General features: G+C 48.9%; 1 protein-coding gene across 3 annotated transcripts in view; it reads left to right on the top strand.

Moving 5' to 3' along the window:
* Positions 1-22,654, top strand: part of DDHD2 (DDHD domain containing 2) — a 91,530-nt gene that overhangs the window by 47,890 nt on the left and 20,986 nt on the right. For all 3 annotated transcript variants that reach the window (XM_040414757.1, XM_040414755.1, XM_040414756.1), the window contains 3 exons: positions 7,604-7,674; positions 14,726-14,848; positions 15,267-15,362. In XM_040414757.1, the coding sequence (XP_040270691.1) occupies positions 7,604-7,674; positions 14,726-14,848; positions 15,267-15,362 (290 nt within the window). The remainder of the gene's footprint in view (positions 1-7,603; positions 7,675-14,725; positions 14,849-15,266; positions 15,363-22,654) is intronic.

Genomic DNA, 22,654 nt, shown 5'->3' with positions numbered 1-22,654 from the left:
ACGTGGTGCATTAGGCGGTCATGTGATTTTAAGCTTCCAGGCGGGGATTTCAAATCTCCTTAAGTGCAGGTGATTTTCTCCGTAGTAGTTTAAAGTCCAAATGAGGACATGAAGTTCCAAAGCGCTTCTTTGTCGCCAAGTTTCCTTGGGGGACACAGAAGACCTTGGGTATAGCTCATCTCCCTAGGAGGCGTGACACTAAGTGAAAGCTGTTAAGCCCCTCCTCCACAGCTATACCTTCAGCCTGGAGAGAGAGACTGCCAGTTTTTGCTTAGTGTCCAAGGAGGCAAGACACTCCCTGCTCTGCAGGGCTGTTTTTCTCCTGTTTGGTTTTTAATTTTGATTTTTACTTTTCTTTTTCTTCAGATCATCAGGGACAACAGAGACGCATTAGACCTCTCTGCTTCTCCCGGGGTTGAGCTGCGCCAGTGCCGGTCACCCGCACTGCTGCCTCCCCCACAGAAGACAAGGTGGATCAGGGCAGCCCAGCTCCCCTACATCCCGCCAGCGCAAGGGTCGCCCGCACGCCAAGTTCCTCTTCCAGCGTCCTGCCACTGCGGTGCCAGTAGCTGAAGGGGCGACCCTGCTGGAACAGACCGAGAGTGAAGACGGCTATGGTGAGAGATTGGCTTCTCCAGCCCTACGTCCCCCCCCCTCACCCACCCCGGTCTCCTGCGTGCCTGACCCCCATACTGGGCCTCTGGACCCTTCTGTCCCTGCTAGACCTAGGCTGGCCCCTGGGCTGCCGCAGGGCGACATTCTGCTCCCTCTCCTCCTGGCCTCCAGGACATTGGCACCCTTGTCCCTGCAAGAGGAATGCCTAGGGAGCTGCAGAGGTCCGCACCTAGCTGCCCCTGACCCCTTCATTGGTGGAGTAGTTATGAGGGGTTATGCAGGCGTCCCACCCTCACAGGCACCCGGTCTCAGGGTCCCCCTCTCTCTTACCGGCCACTGCTTGAGGGCCAGCGCCTTGCTGCCCCTGACCCTCCTCTACCCTCACGGGCACCGGTCCAAGGGCAAGGTGGTTGTGGCTGCCGGCCATATGGTGCGCTCCAGGGGGCCCGCTCCAGGGGTGAAATGGCTGCCGGGTGCAGGGTCCTCGCTTCCGGACAGCGGGGTGGGCACCCGCGGCCTGCAAATGAGCGGTATGCTTCCCGGCCGACCGTCGGAACATTCCGGTCGGCCGGGCGCCGCAAAATTTAGTTCCAGGCCGCGATCCCGGTGCTCTATCCGGGTCCCCGGCTCTTCCGGCCCGCGGGGTGGGCATCCGCGGCCGGTATGTGCATGCGCCGCTCCGTAGGCCCGGCCGGTACTTTAAATACTGTGCGGCCCCGGTCAGCCGGGCGCCGCTATAAATTTAGGCCCCGGCTTCACGGCAAAATTCCGGCCTCTGTTGAGGGGGCTGGAACTTCAGCAGGCGCGAATTCTTCCCGCCTGGAGGATCGCAGCGCCGCCCCCAGGCCGGATCCCTGTTAACCCTTTGGGTACAGGCCGGCTTCCGATGGGCCTGTATGGCTGCCCCCCCCCTTTTTTCCTGTATACATGCCCCCCTTCCATAGGTGGCATGGTGTCACGCTCCACGTCTGCGGCGCTGCCAGGGTCTTTTTTCCCCTTCTAGGCGGTTTCTTGCCCTCTCCCGCGATACGGCGCTGGTCAAGTGCATGCGGCCCTTTCTGTAGGCAGCATTCGTCACCCTCTCCAGTTATGGTGCCTGCCATGTGCAGGACCCCCCTCCTGGGCGGGATACTGCACTCTCCCTGGCTGCGGGTCGGCCTTGTGCATGATCCCCCTTTCATTGGCAGTCTACTGCAGTTTCTCCGGATACGGTGCGGGCCATGTGCACGACCCCCTTCCGTAGGCGGAACGCTGCACTCTCACTGGATTCACTGCCGGCCATGTGCGTGACCCCCTTCCATAGGCGGAACGCTACACACTCACTGGATTCGTTGCCGGTCATGTGCATGACCCCCTTTCTTAGGCGGAATACTGCACTCTCACCAGATATGGTGCGGGCCATGTGCACGACCCCCTTCCGTAGGCGCAACGCTGCACTCTCACTGGATTCACTGCCGGCCATGTGCGTGACCCCCTTCCATAGGCGGAACGCTACACACTCACTGGATTCGTTGCCGGTCATGTGCACGACCCCCTTCCGTAGGCGGAACGCTGCACTCTCTCTGGATTTGCTGCCTGCCATAGGCATGACTCCCTTCTGTGGACGGCATTCGGCACTCTCACTGGATTCACTGCCAGCCATGTGCATGACCACCTTCCATAGGCGGTATGATGCACTCTCATTGGATTCGCTTCCGGCCTTGGGCATTCCTCCTTCCCTGTGGCGGCATACATACACTCCCTCGGTCAGTGGTTGTTCTCTCGCCGGTACGTTGTTGGCCATGTGCATGATCCCTATACGTGGCGGGGTGCTTGCACTCTCACTGGATCCGCTGCCGGCCATATGCATGACCCCTCTTCCGTAGGCGGTGTACGCACTCTCACTGGATTCGCTACCGGCCATGGGCATGCCTCCTTCAGGTGACATACACACATTCTCACCGACTGCTCGCGCACTCCCTGGATGCGATGCTGGCCATGTGCGTGCCCCCCCCCCCCCCTTTCCTCCCCCTTTTCTGGGCGGCATACTACACTCTCACCGGATACGTTGCTGGCCTTGAGCATGGCCCTCTAACATGGGTGGAACGCTTGCGCTCCCATTGGATACGGTGCTGATCTTGTGCGTGACCACCCCTCATTCCATGGGCGGAATTTTGCACGCTCACGAGTTTCAAGGCTGTCCTTGTATGTGCTGTGCTGGACTTGCACATGTTCCCCTTCATTGGCGGAGTAGTTACACTCTCACGAAAATTCGGTGTTGGGTGAATTGTTGCACACTCACTTAATGCTAGGATAGCCCTGTGCATGTCCCCCTTTCACTAGGTGGACCTCCTGCTTTCCTGCTGGATACTGTGTGGCCATGTGCATGGCGCCCTTCTGGGCAAAGTATGGTATGCCCTACTTCTCTGACGTAGGTACGGCCTTGGGCATCACACCCTTTTTGGGGCGGGCCTTTGCACTCTTACCGACTGCAGTTTGCCAGGTACATTTCCCCCCTTTCGGGGCGGTCAGTTTGCGTTCCATCGCATACCATACCATACTAGTCTTGTGCATAACTCCTTTTCAGTTTGCACTTTGCACTTCCCTAGATACTGTGGCACTCTGTGGCTGGCCCTCTTCGCTGAGTGATATTTTTTGCAGTGAGCGGACGTTCTTGTGAGTTGTTTGGGCCGTGTATGCCTTCTCGTCCCGTAGGTGGGTTGGCCTTCTCACTGCTTACGGGGCTACTCGTACGTATGCCTCCTTTCCTCCTGCGACATAATTTTTCTCTTGGGAGACTGTGTTTGCAGATCATTCTGTCCACCTGTGTAAGCCTAAGGTGTTGTCCAATAAACAACAAATGAATACCTTATATATAAGTAGACGGGCTCTACTTGCTCGCTACTGCACCGAGCTGGGTGGTACTCATTCATTTCGTTGGCCCTTCCGCCCAGGAAGTGTTCGTGGTTCCTAGATACGTACCCATTCGTTCTCCCGCGGCATTGTTTCCCTGCGCTAGTGGTCACATGGTTGAGAGTGCTGTCTACAGCGCCCTTCGCATTCTATGTTGGCTCTGGCGGGACTACGGTCCCCTCGCCTACTATTATTTCCTCCTCTTCGGGTGCAGTGTGGTATGATTCTTTCCGGTTGGCGCCCTCGGCGCTTCAGTCTGATCTGCTAGCAGGTTCGGGCCGCTCTTCTTGGGAAGGTCACCCAACTTCTCTTGGGTGCTCACTTACCCAGGTCCGGAGGACCTCCACCTTGGGTTCTTCAGGGTATTCGCCTTCTGCGAGGCGGTGAACCGGGCGTCTCAGTGTAGCAGGGTTCTGCTTTTGAGCTGTCCTATGGCTTCTCTGTTGCCCACTACCCCTTTCGGTTGGAGGATGTTATGCCGGCCTCTGTCTCGACTGCCTTTTCTCGCCGGCTCTGTTTGGCTCCCACTCGGTACAGATCACTCCGATGTGGATTCTGTTCTGGCCACGTTTCAGAGGCTGTTCCTTCACTGCCCTTCCCTCGGGGAGAGCATGGTTGTTCATGTGGATGGATCTGGTGTTCCTTTTGAGTCCCCCTTGTCCACACTGGCTGTACTAGCTGTGTGCCTAGTTACCGGGTCTACCGCGTTCTGTCCTCCCGCTGGGTGCAGATTGCGTTTTTTCCATTCTAGACAATGTTTCTGCTATGGACTTACCTTCTCGGTAACTTGGGAGGACTACCATTTGGTCAAGATTGTCTTTAGATCTCCCACACCGGGACTGTAGTCCGTCTTCCTGTGGTGGCTACATCGGCTTGGGCTTTAGCCTGGCATCTGGCGGTTGCTGGGCGGACCCTTCGGTTCCTGTCCTTCTGCTCCCCCACTCCGGGTGGATACGGGACAACTTTGCTCGGGGGCCGACGGGACCAGTTCTACCGACCGTTCTGCCCGTGTTACGGGTCTGCGCCTGATCATTGGGTTTTCACCCGCTTGCCCAGGCGACTCTAGTGGGATCGCTAGTGTTCGCTCCTGGCCGTGTTTCGTCCAGGATCTGTTGTAGGACTTAGGGTTTTACCTGGGGTTCTGTGGGAAGCTGGGCGTTCCCCACTCTACCTTTCTCTCTCCAGGTTCTGTCTTTCTCCAGTCCGGCCTGGACCTGGGACTGGGACTCTGTTGCTTGAAGTATCAGGTGTCAGCGCTGTCCTTCCTCTTTCAGCGTTCCCCGGCCCTCTGGGCCTGTCAGGACCTTCTTCCGTGGAGCGGCTCTTGGGTTCCTTTGTACTGCCCTCCGGTACCGCCCTGGGAACTACATACTGGGCTCTTGGCGCTCCAATCTTTCCCTTGGAGCCGTTACAGAAGTTCTCTCTACTCCTTCTGTCCTGTACGGTTGTGTTTCTGTAGCCATCGTGTCTCTGACTGGTGCCTGAGTGGCGGCCCTTCTTGTTCCGAGCCTTCTGTCTTCTCCCAGGACAGGGCTGTTCTCCGTTCCATCTCTTCCTTCCTTCTGAAGGTGGTGTTTGTCTTCATTTCATCGAGGCAGTCGTCCTCTCCTTCCCACCCCCGGGAACGGACGCTTCACCGATTTGGACGTTGTTTGGGCCTTGCAGTTTTTACTTGGAGATCTCCGACTCTTGTCGACGTTCGGTCTCTTGTGTTTCCAGGAGGTCCGCGCAAAGGGTTGACGGCCTCCAGAGTGGTTTTCCTCCGCTTTTCCAGAGTGGCTATTGCTGTGGTTGCCGCACCAAGGGCAGGGTTCTGCTTTTGGTGTCACCATTCATTTCACCAGAGCTGTTGGTTCCTCCTGGGCCGGAGGCATTGGGCTTCGGCCATGCAGTTGTGCAAGGCGGTCACTGGTCTTCCTTGCACACCTTACCGAGTTCTACAGGGTGCATACTCGGGCTTCGGCGAATTCCGCCTTGGGCCGCCTGGTCTGCAGGCGGCGGTTTTCTTGATGCCTTCGGGTGCTTCGCCTTGGTGCTGTGGTCCCTCCCCTCTTGGACTGCTATTGAACGTCCCAAGGTCTTCTGTGTCCCCCAAGGAAACTGGGCGAGAAAACGAGATTTTTGTATAACTTACCAGTAAAATCTCTTTCTCGCTCTTTCCTTGGGGGACACAGCACCCACCCATTCTTTGTTCTTCTCTGCACGGTTTCCGAGTTTGTTTTACCCGTTGGGTAGTTGGCTTGTTGGTTCCACTTTTGGACTTTGCCTTTTCTCACTACTTGGACACGCAACTGGTAGTCTCTCTCTCCAGGCTGAGGGTATAGCTGTGGAGGAGGGGCTTAACAGTTCTCACTTAGTGTCACGCCTCCTATGGAGATGAGCTATACCCAAGGTCTTCTGTGTCCCCCAAGGAAAGAGCGAGAAAGAGATTTTACTGGTAAGTTATACAAAAATCTCGTTTTCTTGGTGGTCCCTAACTGTCAGTACCTTGGTAAAAAATAGGGGGGGGGGGGGGGGGGGGGAGTATACATATTAGGTATCGCTGCGTCCGTATCGACGGCTCTATAAAAATATCACATGACCTAACCCCTCAGATGAACATCGTAAAAAATAAAAACTGTGCTAAATAAACCATTTTTTGTCACCTTACAACACAAAAAGTGTAATAGCAAGCGATCAAAAAGTCACACGCACCCCAAAATAGTGCCAATAAAACCATCATCTCATCCCGCAAAAATCATACCCTACCCAAGGTAATCGCCCAAAAACTGAAAAGATTATGGCTCTCAGACTATGGAAACACTAAAACATGATTTTATATTTTTTTTGCTTCAAAAAAGAAATCATTGTGTAAAACTTACATAAATAAAAAAAAGTATACATATTAGGTATCGCCGCATCCGTGACAACCTGGTCTATAAAAATATCACATGATCTAACCTGTCAGATGAATGTTGTAAATAACAAAATAAGTCAAAGCATTTTAAAGTTATCAGCACTTAAAGTGACACTGGTCAGATTTGCAAAAAATGGCCAAGTCCGTAAGGTGAAATAGGACCGAGTCCTTAACGGGGTTAAGGTGCCCTTATATATTAGATGAACATCGGCTTAGCCCACCTACTGTGGACGGATCGGCCACCATCTAATGTGAATTGGGGAAGTATTTATTCTCCCTATATGGCAGAGACTCAACGTGCCCAATCCTTTGTTCTCAAGGGAAATTGGCAGAGGCAAACTCCCTTCTCCCGCTCAGAACACATGCATGCTCGGTGGAGCCCAGCAGGCATGTGTATTGGCGGTTGGGGGGAATAGCCATCGCTGAGCAAGCATTTAGCTCACAGCAATGGAAGAGTTATGGCTATCCTAAAAGTGCGGACCAACATAATGGAGACAGGGTAGAGTGTTGCAGCATCAAGCAGCCCCTCCAATGGCAGGCTCATGGTAACCAGGTATGGAACGTCTCCCATTCATTTGTACAGCGTCCTCTGGTAAAATCAGCAGATAACAGTGCTTTCCATAAGAAGACCATGGCAGCATTTGACATTTTACTTTAGTTGTTTGTTCCTATTGCGTCTGACTAGATGATTGTGTAGAAATCTGCCTATTACCCTTGACCCTTGTGTATGGAGATGTAGTCTGTCACAATGCTGGCATGATGATTTTACTCACTGTCTTACTGATCTTTGCCCGTTTTGTGACTATACGTAATCTGGGTCAGGAAATCCCCATTACATGTGATGTGTCTGGAATGTGTCATGGCATTTCATCAGCTTTCTTGCCAAGGGTCACTTGTGCTCACTTTTCTTTTATTATGCAGCATGTTCACCTAAGCTGAGTAATCATACCTTTATTGCAAATTTTATTATCAGGAGAAGTGTGAATAGTGTCCTGATCCAGAAATCCACTTACACTCTAAATAGGATGGGACTGCAGGATTTCCCCACAGTATAATGAGCCATCCACTCTCCCCTTCATAAGCGGTAACCTGCGTTATATGAGTGGGATACTAGCCAATGAAAGTCACTTTCTACTATAAGTAAATGCAAAGACTAGTAGACGCACATATTAACTCTGCACTATTGTGTCTCCTCTTCAGGATCTCTTATTCTGTTTGATCTACTGACTAACCAAGCTGATCCCACAGGCAACACTCCTCTCAAAACAAAGGTAACCCTTAATAGCGTCAACCCCTTTTACAAATGTATAAATCAGTGAAGTCCTACGCAGGGTGCAGCAATTTAATTATAACATCAGACTAGGATTGTGGAGTATTGAAATCTTTCGTTCGTTACTTAAAGGGTCCGTCCCTCAAATGGCATTGATCACCCGTTTTCGGGATAGAGTCCGCTTTCTGAATGGAGCAGTAGCGTGTATGCTGATCCTCTGTTCCATTCACTTCCATGGGGCTGACCGTGCTCTGCCAGTCCTATAGCAGTGAATAGTGGTGGACTGAAATGCACTGCTTGGGTATGTGTGTCTATATGGCTGCCACCGACTCTACAACCATCCCTGTGCGTCATTTCTTGTTGTTCCATGATGTTTGTGGGATGACCCTTTAAAGAGGTTTTCCATGACAGAAAGCCATGGCATATTACTAAGTTATGTCATGCCATCGCTTTCTGATAGATGAGAGTCCAGCTGTTGTAAACCCCAGAGATCCTAAAAATAAATGCCCTGCACAGTGGGTGGCGAGGAACACCACTGTCCAGATAGAAAAACATGAAAGGGCATCGAAGGTTTAGTTCATTTGTACAGGTCACAGGCCTCCGAGCTGATATTCTTTATAAACTATAGCAGCGGCAGCATTTTTCTTTTTAATACACACTGCTGCCGCTGAAACGGTGCAGAGTCTACAGGAGGTTTGTAGCCATCATTAAATGATATGAAAGTCCTTCGTCCTTTTCATAAAGAAGGTCTGCAGTAGCTGAGGTATGTATTCTGATCTGTAGCAACAGTGATGTAGTAGTGGTATTATACAGTACTATACAATACACACTGTAGGCAGTACAGAAAACCTCCAGACCGTATAATGCCATTGGTTTATATTACAATTAACAGTGAGAAATAAATAAAGAAATGTGTCCCTGGAGCTCAGCCATGTCTCCCCTCCTCCTCACAGTCCAGTGGCAGGCTGTAAGACAAGTGGCTGCAGCAGGAGCCTCCCCCCTCTGCCCTGTCTTAAGCCCCACCATTAGATCACCAGGAGATTAACCGGAGCCAGTACCGTCTCCTGTTTATTTTTATCATTCATTTCTAGATTTATTGTTTCCTAGATTTATCACTTCTTATTCCCGTCAGCTGACATGTCGTTTGAAGCCTTATCTCTGATCTCCTAGCACTCATTATAGCTAAATTCTTATCAAGCTGATAGGAATATGGCTTAAAGGGAACCTGTTACCAGTTTTATGGTGTCCTAACTAAGGGCAACATAAATAAGTGACTGATTCTCTTAGCACAATGCTGGGTCACTTTCTTTAATTGACCTAGTCAATCTGCCAACATCTTGTATTGAAAAGCTCCAGTTGATAATGATGAGTCCTGCATATTCATGAGCTCCTGACTCTCCCCGCCTACCGGCTGCAGATTGACGTTTTTTTTCCATATGAATCAGCAGCAGGTGGGCAGGGCAATGGCTATAGCTCTGAATTAAATATACACTGGACTCAATGACATCACGCTGGACTCAAATCAGCTCATTAGCATGCGGCATGTGGCATCTTTGTGTGTATATTATGAGGTAACCATCTGTCACACCAGTAAGTGAATACATCTAAGGCTACTTTCACACTTGCGGCAAGACGGATCCGACAGGTTGTTCACCATGTCGGATCCGTCCTTCCGCTATTTCGCCCGTACCGCCGCTCCGTCCCCATTGACTATAATGGGGACGGGGCGGAGCACGGCGGTGCACGGTGAAAGCCGCAGGACTAAAAAGTCGAACATGCAGGACTTTTTAGTTAATGGGGACGGAGCGGCGGTCCGGCGGCACGGGCGAAATAGCTGAAGGATGGATCCGACATGGTGAACAGCCTGTCGGATCCGTCCTGCCGCAAGTGTGAAAGTACCCTTAGGTACTTTTTAGTAGTTAATGATTGTATATAATTAGTTAGATTATAATCAAATATCCACATGACAGGTTCCCTTTAACTGATTATCTATTAGGTCAGGAGATGAGAGATAAGGCTTCATGTGAGATGTCTGCTGACTAAACTGAGAAGTGATAATCTCTAAACAGACTGATTTTTAACCCCTGTATCTCAAAAATGGCTAAACATTTTTAATGAAGACCAATTTAAAAAATGATTTCTCATCCGTATCATTGGGGGACACAGGCTTGACCATGGGTATAGCTGTTGCCGCTAGGAGGCGGACACTAAGCACTCAGTGTGAGCTCCTTCCTTTAGCTATACCCTTCCTACAGGGACTAAGCTAAATCAGTTTTAGCTTAGTGTCTGTAGGAGGCAGACCTTCCCTGCTTTGCAGGTCTGCAAATTTTTTCCCTTTTTTTTGATTTTTCTTTTTCTTTCCTTCTAGCGGGAATTCAGGCGGTCCTAGCTGCCTGAATTCCCTTCTAGGAGACAGGAGACCGCTGCTCCTTCCCGGTCTCCAGAGGTCAAGAAAGACCAGAGGTTCTCAAAGCCTCTGCATCCCGCCAGCCTTCGGATCACCACAGCCACCCACTACAAGTCCCTCTGTTTCCGGTTTAGCGGCCCTCCCCAAGGGGCCGCACACCGAAGGTGGTGATCCGGCTGGAGCCAGGGGGGCAGGAGTATTCCCCCCCCCCCTCCCAAAAAAAAAAAAAAGGTGCTCCCCTCCTTCCTACTCCCTCCCCTTCTCAGGTTACCTTAACTGTGTTCCCCCACGGAGGCCTTGTCCCCTCCATACGTATTTCTCCTGTCGGGAGTGGGGTTGGGGGTTTTTTGGAGAAGCCTCCGGTGCGCATTGCACTCTATCCAGGGGCCATTCCTCCTTTTCGTCACTCGTCCAAATGTTTTCCCAACCACCAGGATTTTGATTCCTCTCTTCCCAAGGAGTGGGATTTTCCTGATAGACGTTTTGCCTTGCCAAAGCGCTTACACTAAGAAGTGGTTGTCCTCACCTATAGTTGAGCCGCCAGTATCCCGCTTGGCAAAACATACCACATCCTCTGATATCAGGGATAAAAAAATTGGAATCTTTAGCTAAATCTTCTTTTGAAGCAGTGAGCAAAGTACTGTGACTGGTTTTTGCCTCTACATGGCTGAGCAAAGCGATGGGTGAGTGGGCAAATAATTTACATCAGGGTCTCTCCTCGGGGGAACTGGCCGATATTGCCCTGCAGCTCTCCCATGCCAGTGCGTATATTTGTGAAGCATCTCTGGACGCGGCCAGGCTTATGGCTTGCTCGTCAGCCCTTTTGGTGGCTATTCGCCATACCCTATGGCTCTCCTGCTGGGCGGCAGATAATGCTTCAAAGCGAACCCTGACGGCCCTGCCCTTTACCGGCAGCAGACTTTTTGACAAACGACTGGACAAGATAATTTCTGACGCTATAGGTGGTAAGAGCACTCATTTACCACAGAGCAGGGTTAATTTCAAGAAGTCAAAAAGGCGCAAACCTCTTTTTCGCCCCTTTCAGAGTTTTTCCAGCTCCAAGCAGGCAACTGGCAAATCTGCCGCGGATCAGAAGAGCAAGCCTTCTTTCAAACCTCGCCCTTCCTGGAGTCCCCGTCAACAGGGCTCCAAGTCCTATAACCCCAAGACCTCCTCTGCATGCCGTGCAGCGTCCGGCGCCCTCTGATCGGGTGGGCGGCCGGCTTCATCTGTTTCGGCATGTTTGGCTGGCTCACGTCTCGGATGCTTGCGTGAGAGAGGTCATCGCAGAGGGTTACAAGCTGGAATTCAGGTCCTCCCCACCGTCCCGTTTTTTCGCTCGTCTCCTCCGACCTCTTCCTCTGCTGCAAATTCCTTTTTTCAGGCTATTCACACACTTCTGTGGCAGGGAGTGATTGTCCTGGTTGCTGTGCAAGATTGGAGTTGAACCCGTGAAAACAATCTCTTTGTGGTCCCCAAAAAAGAGGGGACGTTCCATCCCGTTCTGGACCTCAAGGCGCTCAACCGCTTCCTTCGGATCCGCCACTTCCGGGTGGAGTCCTTGAGATCGGTCGTTGATTCCATGGAACCGGGGGAGTACCTATCCTCGATAGACATCAAGGACGCTTATCTTCATGTTTCCATCTGCATCAGTCATCAAAAATGTCTCCGGTTCGCAATGGGTCCCTTTCACTACCAGTTTGTGGCCCTCCCGTTCGGCCTGGCCATAGCTCCCAGAGTCTTTACGAAGGTACTGGCGGCAGTCATGGCCCTGCTCCATGCCAGAAGTATAGGGGGAATCCCTTACTTAGACAATATCCTGATAAATGGTCTGTCATTCCGGGCAATGGCGGACAGCCTGCACACAGTCCTGCACACCCTGTAACGCTTCGGATGGATCCTGAACCGGCAGAAGTCATGTCTTTATCTATCTCAGCAGCTAACCTTTCTGGGCATGTTACTCGACACCTTTCAGGCCAGGGTACACTTTCCCCCGGAGAAGCTATTCACTCTCAGTCTTCATATTCTCCCCTTGTTGTGGCCCCGTCCTCTTCCTATTCATCAATGCATGCAGGCTCTGGGTCACATGGTTTCTGCCTTCGAAGCAGTTCCCTATGCTCCGTTCCATACCAGGACTCTTCAGCGGTCCATTCTAACCAATTAGAACCGTTCCTCAGCCTCCCTGGATCGGCCCATGCGTCTCTCTTCCCCTACCCGCCGGGCACTCAGGTGGTGGTTGGTGTCCCCGATGCTGACGTCGGGCTGCTCTTTCCTTCCTCTTCTTTGGACGGTGCTGACAACGGACGCAAGCCTCAGGGGTTGGGGGGAGTGTTGGGAAATCTATCCGTTCAAGGCGTGTGGTCACACGAGGAGCGCTCCCTCCCAATCAACATTCTGAAGTCGAGAGCGATTCGTCTCTCTCTGCTGCATTGGACCAACCATCTCCGGGGACTACCTCAATCACCAGGGCGGCACCTGGAGCCCGGCAACCATGGCAGAAACAGCTCTGATTCTCAGATGGGCGGAGAGCCATGTTCCGCCGCTGTCGGCAGTTCACATCCCCGGCGTTGACAACTGGATCGCTGACTTCCTCAGCTGGGAGCGTCTCGATCCCGGCGAATGGGCTCTTCACCCGCAGGTTTTTCTAGCCATCTGCGAGCGATAGAGTAGGCTGGACATGGCTCTCATGGCCTCCCGCTTCAATCACAATGTCGAGAACTTCGTCGCTCATTCCAGGGATCCCATGGCCCTGGCGTGCAACGCCCTAGTGATTCTGTGGAGTCAGTTGATGTTTCCTTACGTGTTGCCTCCTCTTCCTCTCATTCCGCGTCTCCTCCGGAAGATCAGGTCCGAAGGTCTGCCTGTCATTCTCGTGGCCCCCGAGTGTGGCATGCATCTCTTGTCACTCTCCTCGCCGACGAACCCTGGCGTCTTCCTCTTCGGGAGGACTTCTTGTCGCAGGGACCGATCTTCCACCCGAATTTTGGGATCGCTACATTTAACGGCATGGCTGTTGAAGCCGCCATACTAAGGGCTCGGGGTTTCTCGGATGCTGTTGTCTAGACCATGATTCGGGCCAGAAAGCCGTCGTCTTCCCGAATCTACCACCGGAACTGGAAGTCCTACTTGGTCCTAGTTGGTGTGAGCGTCACCAGCTGTCTCCCATTCGTTTCTCTTTGCCGCGACTCTTGTCTTTCCTGCAGTCAGGCATGGACTTGGGGCTGACTCTCAGCTCCCTCAAAGGGCAAGTTTCAGCTCTTTCCATTCTTTTTCAGCGGAACTTGGCTTCGCTTTCTGCGGTTCGGACCTTCCTGCAGGGGGTTGCACACACTGCGCCCCCTTTCCATCCTCCGTTGAATCCTTGGGATCTTAATCTAGTGCTCAGCGCTCTCCAGTCTTCACTGTTTGAGCCTTTGCAGCAGGTGTCTCTTCGCTTCCTGTCCTACAAGGTCGCCTTTTTGTTGGCAATCACTTCCATCCGTAGGGTGTCGGAACTCGCGGCTCTATCCTGTCGTTCACCTTTTCTGATCCTTCATCAGGACAAAGTAGTCCTTCGCCCAGTTCAGTCCTTCCTTCCGAAGGTTGTGTCAGCATTCCATCTCAATGAAGAGATCATTCTCCCTTCTTTTTGTCCGGTCCCGTCTCCTCCTCGTAAGCAGTCGCACCACACTCCTGGATTTGGTGCGAGCCATTCACATCTATCTGTCCCAGACGTCATCTTTCCAGCGGACGGATTCCCTGTTCGTAATTCCAGAGGGGCCGAGACGAGGGCTGGCTGCGTCTAAAACTTCCATTTCCCCATGGATTTGTTTGGCCATTGTGGAAGCGTACCACGTCAGTGACCGGGCCCCACCTTTCCGGGTTACTGCTCATTCTGCTCGGGCAGTGAGGGCCTCTTGGGCAGTGCATCATGGGGCTTCAGCCCTTCAGGTGTGTAAGGCAGCTACCTGGTCGTCTTTACATACTTTTTCCAAATTTTACAGCGTACAAACACCTTGGCGTCTTCTGACGCTTCTCTGGGGCGTAGAGTTTTGCAGACGGCGGTTCTCTGATTGGCCGTTTTTTTTTTTTTGTTTATGCCCACCCTTGGGACTGCTCTGTAACGTCCCATGGTCAAGCCTGTGTCCCCCCCCCCAATGATATGGATGAGAAAACTAGATTTTATGTACTTCTCTACCGTGTCTCTACCGTTTATTGGGGGACACAGCTCCCACCCGTTCTCTCGTTTGCAGGCCTTTTCTGGCCTGTGTGGTTCTGGGTTTGTACAGAGTTTGGTTTCCGTTTTTTGTCGTGCTTCTCCTACTGCTTTTGCACAAACTGATTTAGCTTGGTCCCTGTAGGAGGGGTATAGCTGAAGGGAGGAGCTCACACTTTTGTGCTTCGTGTCGCCTCCTAGTGGCAGCAGCTATACCCACGGTCAAGCCTGTGTCCCCCAATGAACAGAAGAGAAATAGATTTTACGGTAAGTACAAAAATCTAGTTTTTGAGCCCAAAATCAGTAAAATGCAGTCATAGAAAAATTGCCCTGAAGGTGTCCATAGCCTTTTAATGCCATGCTATAGTTTTTCATGACTTTTTGGACTTACAGTGGCAGTGTATTTATTGGAGCACTGTGTGAAAGTATTTCTCTTTTTTTTGGGGGCAGGCTTCTGTGCAGAAATCAGAATGTCAGCCAAACAAACAAACGCTGAAAGACGTCTTGAATGAGCTGGAGCTGGCGCAGTTCGTTGACGTGTTTGAGCGAGAAATGATGGACATAGACGCTTTGGTGAGTCTGACTCTTCATCTTATTCCTATATTTAAAGGAGCTCTCCAGGACTATAAAATCGGTAGCCTATCTGAGTCTCGACACCTCTGCCAGTCAGCTTCTTGAAGGTGCCTTGGTGCTCCATTGAGTGCTGCATTCACTTCATTGGTCACCAGGCACAGCGCTGTAATATTAGTAGCGCCTATACAGTACCTCACCTTACATCTCAGAGCAGCTCAGTCCTGTTCAGGTGAGTGGATCTGAGCTGCAATGCTAGTCACAACCACTACTAAAAGTATATTATTAAGTAAGACCCTTCACCAATCTAATATTACTATTCTGGAGATCCCCTTCATCTGCCGATGTGACTGTTTTTTACTGAAGACGCTGCTTTGTTACTGTGTGTTGCTCATATGTGTGCTGCATTATTTGTCCATAGGTTCTCTGCTCTGAGCAAGACTTGAAGAATCTGGGGATTCCTTTGGGACCAAGCAAAAAAATAGTCCAGTATGTAAAATACGGAAAGCATCTTCAGGTGACTATTTTCAGCATTTTTGTTTTTGTCACTTAAAGGAGGGGTTGTCCCTTGACAAGCACTTATCCCCTAGCCACAGGATAGCCGATATGTGTCTGATCAGGCCCCTGACAATCACAAGAATGAGGGCCCCATTTGTTTATACATATGTTTTATTGTTTTCAGAAGAAAAAGAACAGGTAAGTGTTACATACAGAATACAAATTGTATGTTTTGTCTATAGTATTAACCATCATTATAAATCTTATTATAAACTCTGCATGGTGCCATCATTATCAACCTAGCAATTAACAGAGCAGGTCATATGGACATTACTATAAGTAACATTGGGAGAATAAGGGGAAGGAAATAGAAACAAAGGAGGGGTAAAAGGGGGGGGGGGTTGGTTAAGTGACAAGGAGTGTTATAGGACTTCACCTATCTGTTAGGACTGTATTAAATTTGGAGTGAAGCCAATAATCCCATGCGAGTTTAAACTTGGCTCGTTTGTTGGATATGGAAGCATTGAACATTTCATACAGACAGTTGTTGTTGTTGACAGCGTTTATAATTTCCGTCAGTGGAGGAGGGTTTGGATTATTCCAATAGTAGGCAATTTTCATTCTAGTAGCCACAATTACATGAGTGGCAACTACTCTAATAGTTTGGGGAAATAAGTCTAAATCAGCGGAGAGTAAGGCCTGAGCTATAGATAGTGAGATTGGGATATTACATATTTGAGTCGGTTTGATGTCTCTGCATTTCCACCATACGTGCTCCATATCAGCTTTAGCTGCTGAGCATCTCCAGCAGACGTGGGATGATAGGGGGTACATCTTAGATAATCTGTAGGGTGTATAGTACCATCTGTAAAGGATTTTCCTGGAGTTTTCAAGATGGTTTATACATTTAGAAGAAACCCGTATAATAGAGAATGCAGTTTCCCATTGTTCTAAGGAGATATTCAAACTTAATATAGATTCCCATTTTTTTAGTAAAGGGGTCAGTGGTGAGTCTAATCTCTCCGCCATAAGGGGATAGCTGAGAGATGGGGCCTTGAGGGTACTTAAAGGATTTCGTAAGATTTCCACTATTTTACAAGTGTCAGAGGATACGGGGAGGCCCACCCCAGAGAAAAAAATGTCTGATTTGTAAGTACTTGTAGAAATCCCTATGGGGAATCTTAAATTTCAATGATAGGTCTGTGAAGGAGCCTTAAAATATATATATTTTTTTTTTAAACTCGTTTTATTGAAAAAGAGTAACAAGGCACTTCCATGGTACAGACATATGCACACAAAGTATTCTTATACAGCTTACAGTAACATGCAAAATGACTTTTTCTGATATAAGTACAATAAAATATAGTACAACGGATTTAGTTGCGTTAAATTCACTATACATGACATGCATACACCCGTAATAATAAGTTTAAGCTATTAGAATCATGATAATCGTGTAAGATTTATTACTATAACGTTTCAAGAATCTATAGAGACTGCAGAGCCAGACGAGGTAGTTAGGTTAGATTCACACCATAAACCCCACACTTTCTGAAATTTCTCAGGACATTTTCTATTCACATACAGTACTTTTTCAAAAGGTATGATCTGGTTTACTAGCTTTTTCCAGATACCTACTGTAGGGTATTCCTCTGCCATCCACTTAATGGCAATCACTTTGCGGGCCATAAATAGGAATTCACTCAGGAGTATTTTATTATAGTGAGTCCACCCATCATTATCTAAAATACCCAGCAGACATATCTTGGGACATAGAGGTATAGGGCCCATACCTAAAGATGATAAAATTTCAAGTATATCACGCCAGTATGATCTGATATGGTTACATTCCCACATCATATGCCAGAAGTCAGCATTATTGTGAGTGCATCTAAGACAATTAGGCTGGGACATCCTCCCCATCTTATGCAGCCTGGTAGGAGTCCAATAACTACTGTGCAGCATAAACAATTGGATGAGTCTGTTATTAACCGAGGGGGACACATGAATCACAGCCTCCAGTGCATCCGTCCATTCCTCTGCAGTAAGATGGGGAATGTTCCCTTTCCATCTAGTCTCAGCCAGTATGGGCTGTGAGGACATCCGTAAACCCAACAGGTAAGTATAAAGAGCTGATATTATGCCCCTAAGTCCCTGCGATTTTATGACTCCAATTAAAGGATAGGAGGAAATGACTCTGTTCCGATCCTTAAATTGTTCCTGCAAGGCGTGCCTGATCTGTAGATATCTAAAAAATTGAGTACGTTCCAATCAAAATTTCTCTTGGATTTGGGAGAAGGAATAGATAATGCCGTCCTTATAGAAGTCTCGCGGCGCAGTAATCCCTAAAGATAACCAAATGTGAGTACCCTCTATGGACTGCAAGTGCGGGAATAACGGATTATCCCATAAGGGTATATCATCTGGCCAGTCCTGGTATTGACGCAATTTGGTGTCTCTCCAAACCTGTTGTGCCAACCTATGGATCTGTAGCAGTTTCACAGATATAGACTCAGCTCCTTCCAGCACTGGCCATAGATTGGACAATTCCAAATATTGTTGCAGATAATATTCCATATTCACAAGGGGTTTCCCATCCACCCAGTTAGCCAAAAATCTCAGCTGGCCTGCAAGAAAGTATAAATGGAAGTCTGGTAGCGCTGCACCACCCTGTAATTTAGAGCGCTGCAGAGTGTTTAAGGCGAGTTTATGTCTAGCCCTGCCCCAAATGAACTGAACCATTAATGAGTGAAGACGGTCAAAAAAGCTCTGAGGTATTGGAGTACAGGCATGTTCCAATAAGTATAACCCTTTGGGTAAAAGGATCATCTTTATCAAATTGATTCTTCCCATGATAGATATAGGCAGTGTTCTCCAAATTTTTAATTTGCCCGAAAAAATAGATTCTAATTTTTGGTATAGGCCTCCCTTGGCTCTCTAGTAATATAAATCCCCAAGTATTTAAAATGGTCTACTATCTTAAGATTATGACAGACATTGGGCCAGTCAGAGTTCCATAGTGGCATTAGTGCTGACTTGGACCAATTGATAAGCAGCCCGGAGAATTTCCCAAACAATTCTATAACAGTGATCGCCCGCGGTAGAGAGATGTCCATTCTATTGATGAACAGTATGAGATCATCTGCATACAGGCCTACTCTGTCTTCCCTCCCGCCCATCTCGATTCCTGAGTATATTTGATCTTGACGAATACAAATAGCCAGGAGTTCAATGGCAATTGCAAACAAGAGGGGGGAGAGGGGACATCCCTGCCTCGTACCTCTCTGCAGGTTAAAGTAAGCTGAAGTCGTACCATTTACTAGGATGTTGGCTCTAGGGCTTTTATATAGTATCCGGATCCATTGCATAAACCTAGGCCCAAAGCCGAACTTTCCCATGGCTTTCATCAAATACGGCCACTCCAGTGAGTCAAAGGCTTTAGCTGTGTCTAGTGAGGCCAGGGCCCAATGTCATGGTGGGTTCCAATTTGGGCTATGACTTGAGTCCTACGAATATTATTAGAGGTCGAGCGTCCAGGCATAAACCCAGTTTGATCACTGTGTATAATACTAGTAATTATCTTGTTCAACCTATTGGCGAAGATCTTTGCCAGAATCTTGTAATCTAGCTTTAACAAAGATATCGGCCGATAGGATGCACAGCCTAAGGGTCCATTCACACGTCCGTTTTTTCTTTCCTGATCTGTTCCGTTTTTTCAGGAACAGATCTGGACCAGATCTAGACCCATTAATTTTCAATGGGTCCTGGAAAAAAACGGACAGCACAATGTGTACTGTCCGTTTCCGTTGTTCCGTTCCGCATGTCCGTTTAAATATAAAACATGTCCTATTCTTTTCCTGAAAAATCGGATCCTGGTACAATACAAAGTCAATGGATCCGCAAAAAACGGATGACATACGGATGTCATTCCGTATGTCATCCGTTTTATACGGAGTCCGTTCCTGGAAATTACATTTTAATTTTTTTTTTTTTAAAGAAATCCAAACAACTTTATTTGCTTATTGAAATTTATACATGTTTCCGTTTTTTGCGGATCCGCAAAAAACGGATGACATATGGAAACATTTTCAGGAACGACGGATCCGCAAAAAACGGACAGAATCGGATTATAGAAAAATACTGACGTGTGAATGTAGCCTAAAGGGTCCTTATCCGGCTTCAGAAGTACAACTATGGTTGCTTCATAAAGGGAGTCTGGTAGTTTGCCCGTTCGCCAAGCCTCCTGAAACATCACTAAGTTGAGGTACTAGTATATCTACATATTTGGAGTATATCTCTAAGGGTAGGCCATCTGGGCCAGGGGCTTTCCCATTTGCCAGATCGCTTATAGCCTCCTGAATCTCTTCTACGGTTATATCTTCCTCTAACCTATTGCTGTCTGCCATTGATAAAGTTGGATGCTCTATTTCATTTAGATAGTGCTCAAGTTCTAATTCCGAGTATTCCGCCCTTGTATGATATAAGTTCTGATAGAAGTCAGCGAAGTTTGACAAAATATCTGATACAGAATCCCTAATCTCACCGTTTGGGGCCCGTATTCTCAGAACTGGTGGAGCTGATGAATTCTTATGGACAATATGCGCCAATACTCGCCCTGCCTTATCTCCCACCTCGAAAGCCTGTTGTTTGTAAAAGAATAGTTTAACATTGCTTTTTTCATGTAGGTGAACTAAATACATCCTGCCTTTCTGCATCCAATCCTGTCGATTTTGTTTCAGAGGGATCTAGCACGAACCTTGCCTCAGCCTCCCTAACACATGTATTGAAAGAGTCCTCTTTCTTCTTGGTGTCTCTCTTAATAAAGGAGATGGATGATTTAAGACACCCTCTAAGATAAGCCTTCAACGTATCCCATAATAGCAGGGGGTTCGTATCTGCGTCCTGTACTTCTAAAAACATTTGCAATTGGTCAGGGATCCTATCCTGTTCTTTCAGGAGGGTGAGCCAGAATAGGTGTATTCTCGTCCTCACATTAGACCTACTTTCCTGCGTGTCATTGAACCTCGCTATCAATGGCGCAAGATCAGAAACACTCTGAGGGCCATGTGAGATATCTGACAGTTCCAGATACACATCAGGGGTACCAAACATATAGTCAATTCTAGACATTGCACCTGAAGAGGGAGTAAAACAGGAGTACTCTATGGAGTCCGGGTGTTTTTCCCTCCATAAGTCCAGCCATCCCATCTCCTCGATCCAGGCCGCTATTAAGCTGGGCAGGCCCAGAGTCGGGGGTGCAAGATTAGCGTGATCCCCTACGCATAACAGCCTAGCATGCGGGTATTGAGCTGCAAAGGTGGCTGCAGTTTGGTTCCCATCTAATGGAGCGGTTAATTACTAGCGACACTCCTTTAGAGTGAGAAGTACCAAACGAATGACCAGACCATTGTACCCAGGGCTTCTGTAATCTAGCTGCCGTTTCGGCTGTGAGATGAGTCTCTTGCAAGCTAATTATGTGTGGGTTATATCTGCGGACATGAGCAAAGACAGATATTCTTTTACCTGGATCCCCCAATCCCCTCACATTCCATGACATTAACACTATGGCAGCCATTTTATCAATATCAGTGATCTATGCATAAGGCTATTCTCTTTCTGGATTCTCCAGTGTCTGCGTCTCCTCATCACTCCTAATACACATACGCTGCTGTCTGTATACATTGTTATACCATACAGTGCCAAAACATAATACAAACATTTAAATCTGAACCAACTATGCTGTGGATTAGCATTAATATACATAGTATAATGCCAAAAATCAGGCAATAATTTCTCTGTGGCTGAGTAGTCAGGGACCAGCATATTACTAGATGTAAAAAGAATATGCCGGTATCCGACCAGCTCCCTCTGCACGATATAAGTCGTGCCTGCAGCTAACTTTCTGTGTGTATTATAAACAGCAAAACTTACGCTGAGAGCACAGTATCAAACCAGTGTCCGGTGCAGATTTTAAAGCTGCGTTGGTATCACCAACAATGCGGCCTGACCAATAAGGTCTTGGAAAAAAATAAAACTGGATTGCTGACTCATTAATATACTTCAAGGAGGTGGCGGTAATCTCCGCGATTTTCTTGCGGCCCATTCATCCGCTTCTTTGGGATCCGTGAAAAAATGTGATCTCTCTCCATCCACCACGCTCAGCCTGGCGGGGTAGGCCATGGAATACGGTAAGTTCATGTCCCTGAGTCTCTTTTTGACGGCCACAAAAGTCGCCCGTTTCTTCTGGAGCTCGGCGGAGAAATCAGGGAACAAAGATACCTTGGCGTTTTCATGCATGACGGTTTGCATCTTTCTTGCTCGAGTGAGGATTATGTCGCGGTCCTTCCAGTTTAACATGCGAGCTAGGAGCGGCCTGGGTGGTGCCCCTGGAGGTGGTAGTCGGGCCGGGACCCTGTGGGCCCGCTCCACTGCATATGCAATAGAGAAAGACGCCTCAGGAAAAGTTGACCTAAACCAGGCCTCAAGAAATGCAGCAGGATCGCGACCCTCTGTTCTCTCAGGTAGGCCCAGAATGCGCACGTTATTTCTCCTGGCCCTGTTCTCCAAGTCATCGCATTTCTGCTGCCATAAGGAGACAGAACCTTCCAGGGCCCGTATTTTAGCAGGTATGGGGCGGGTGAGGTCTTCCAGCTCAGAGATCCTCTCCTCTGTTCCCCGCACTCTTTCTCTGAGTTGCTGAACATCGTGCCTGAGGAGGCCCACATCCACACGTACCTCCTCTATCTTTGTGGTGAGGGACGTTTGGCAAACTAGTATCGCCGACATCAGCTGCTCATGTGCCTCTTTCGGAGAGAGTTCAGCCGCCTCAGGTTCCTCAGTAGCTGCTTGTTGTGCCGTCTGACCACGGGTATGCTGCGTGCGAGGGGTGCCGGCTGCTGCGGCGGCGCCATTATGATTTTCTTGGCGCGCGAACTCTTTCAGCCGGTCTGCAGCAGCTTGGGCTTTACTGGGTCCCATCTCTTGTTGCTGTGAAGGATCAATCTGCTGTATACCTTTTAGATTAGTTTGATAGGCTGCAATGGCACTCAGGATTGCTCAGGATTATAGTTGGGAGCTGGAGCTCAGATCAGGTGCGACCGTCCATGCCGGCTGCTAGCCACGCCCCCCCCTAAAATATTATTAGTGTAAAGTTAATTCAGGTTTTTAATTCTTAAGTCGGTCCAATTATAAATCCTTAAATCTGGGATGCACCTCCCCAACACCTCCAGGGGAATATCTGCAAATTAGATATTAATAAGCTTCAGTTTTGTCGTCAATAGGGTCCAAAGTTCGAATGCGGCCTGAATTGTG

This window comes from Bufo bufo, chromosome 1 (genome assembly GCF_905171765.1).
Source record: "Bufo bufo chromosome 1, aBufBuf1.1, whole genome shotgun sequence".
Classification (NCBI taxonomy): Eukaryota; Metazoa; Chordata; class Amphibia; order Anura; family Bufonidae; genus Bufo; species Bufo bufo.
This window is presented reverse-complemented; position numbering and strand designations above follow the sequence as displayed.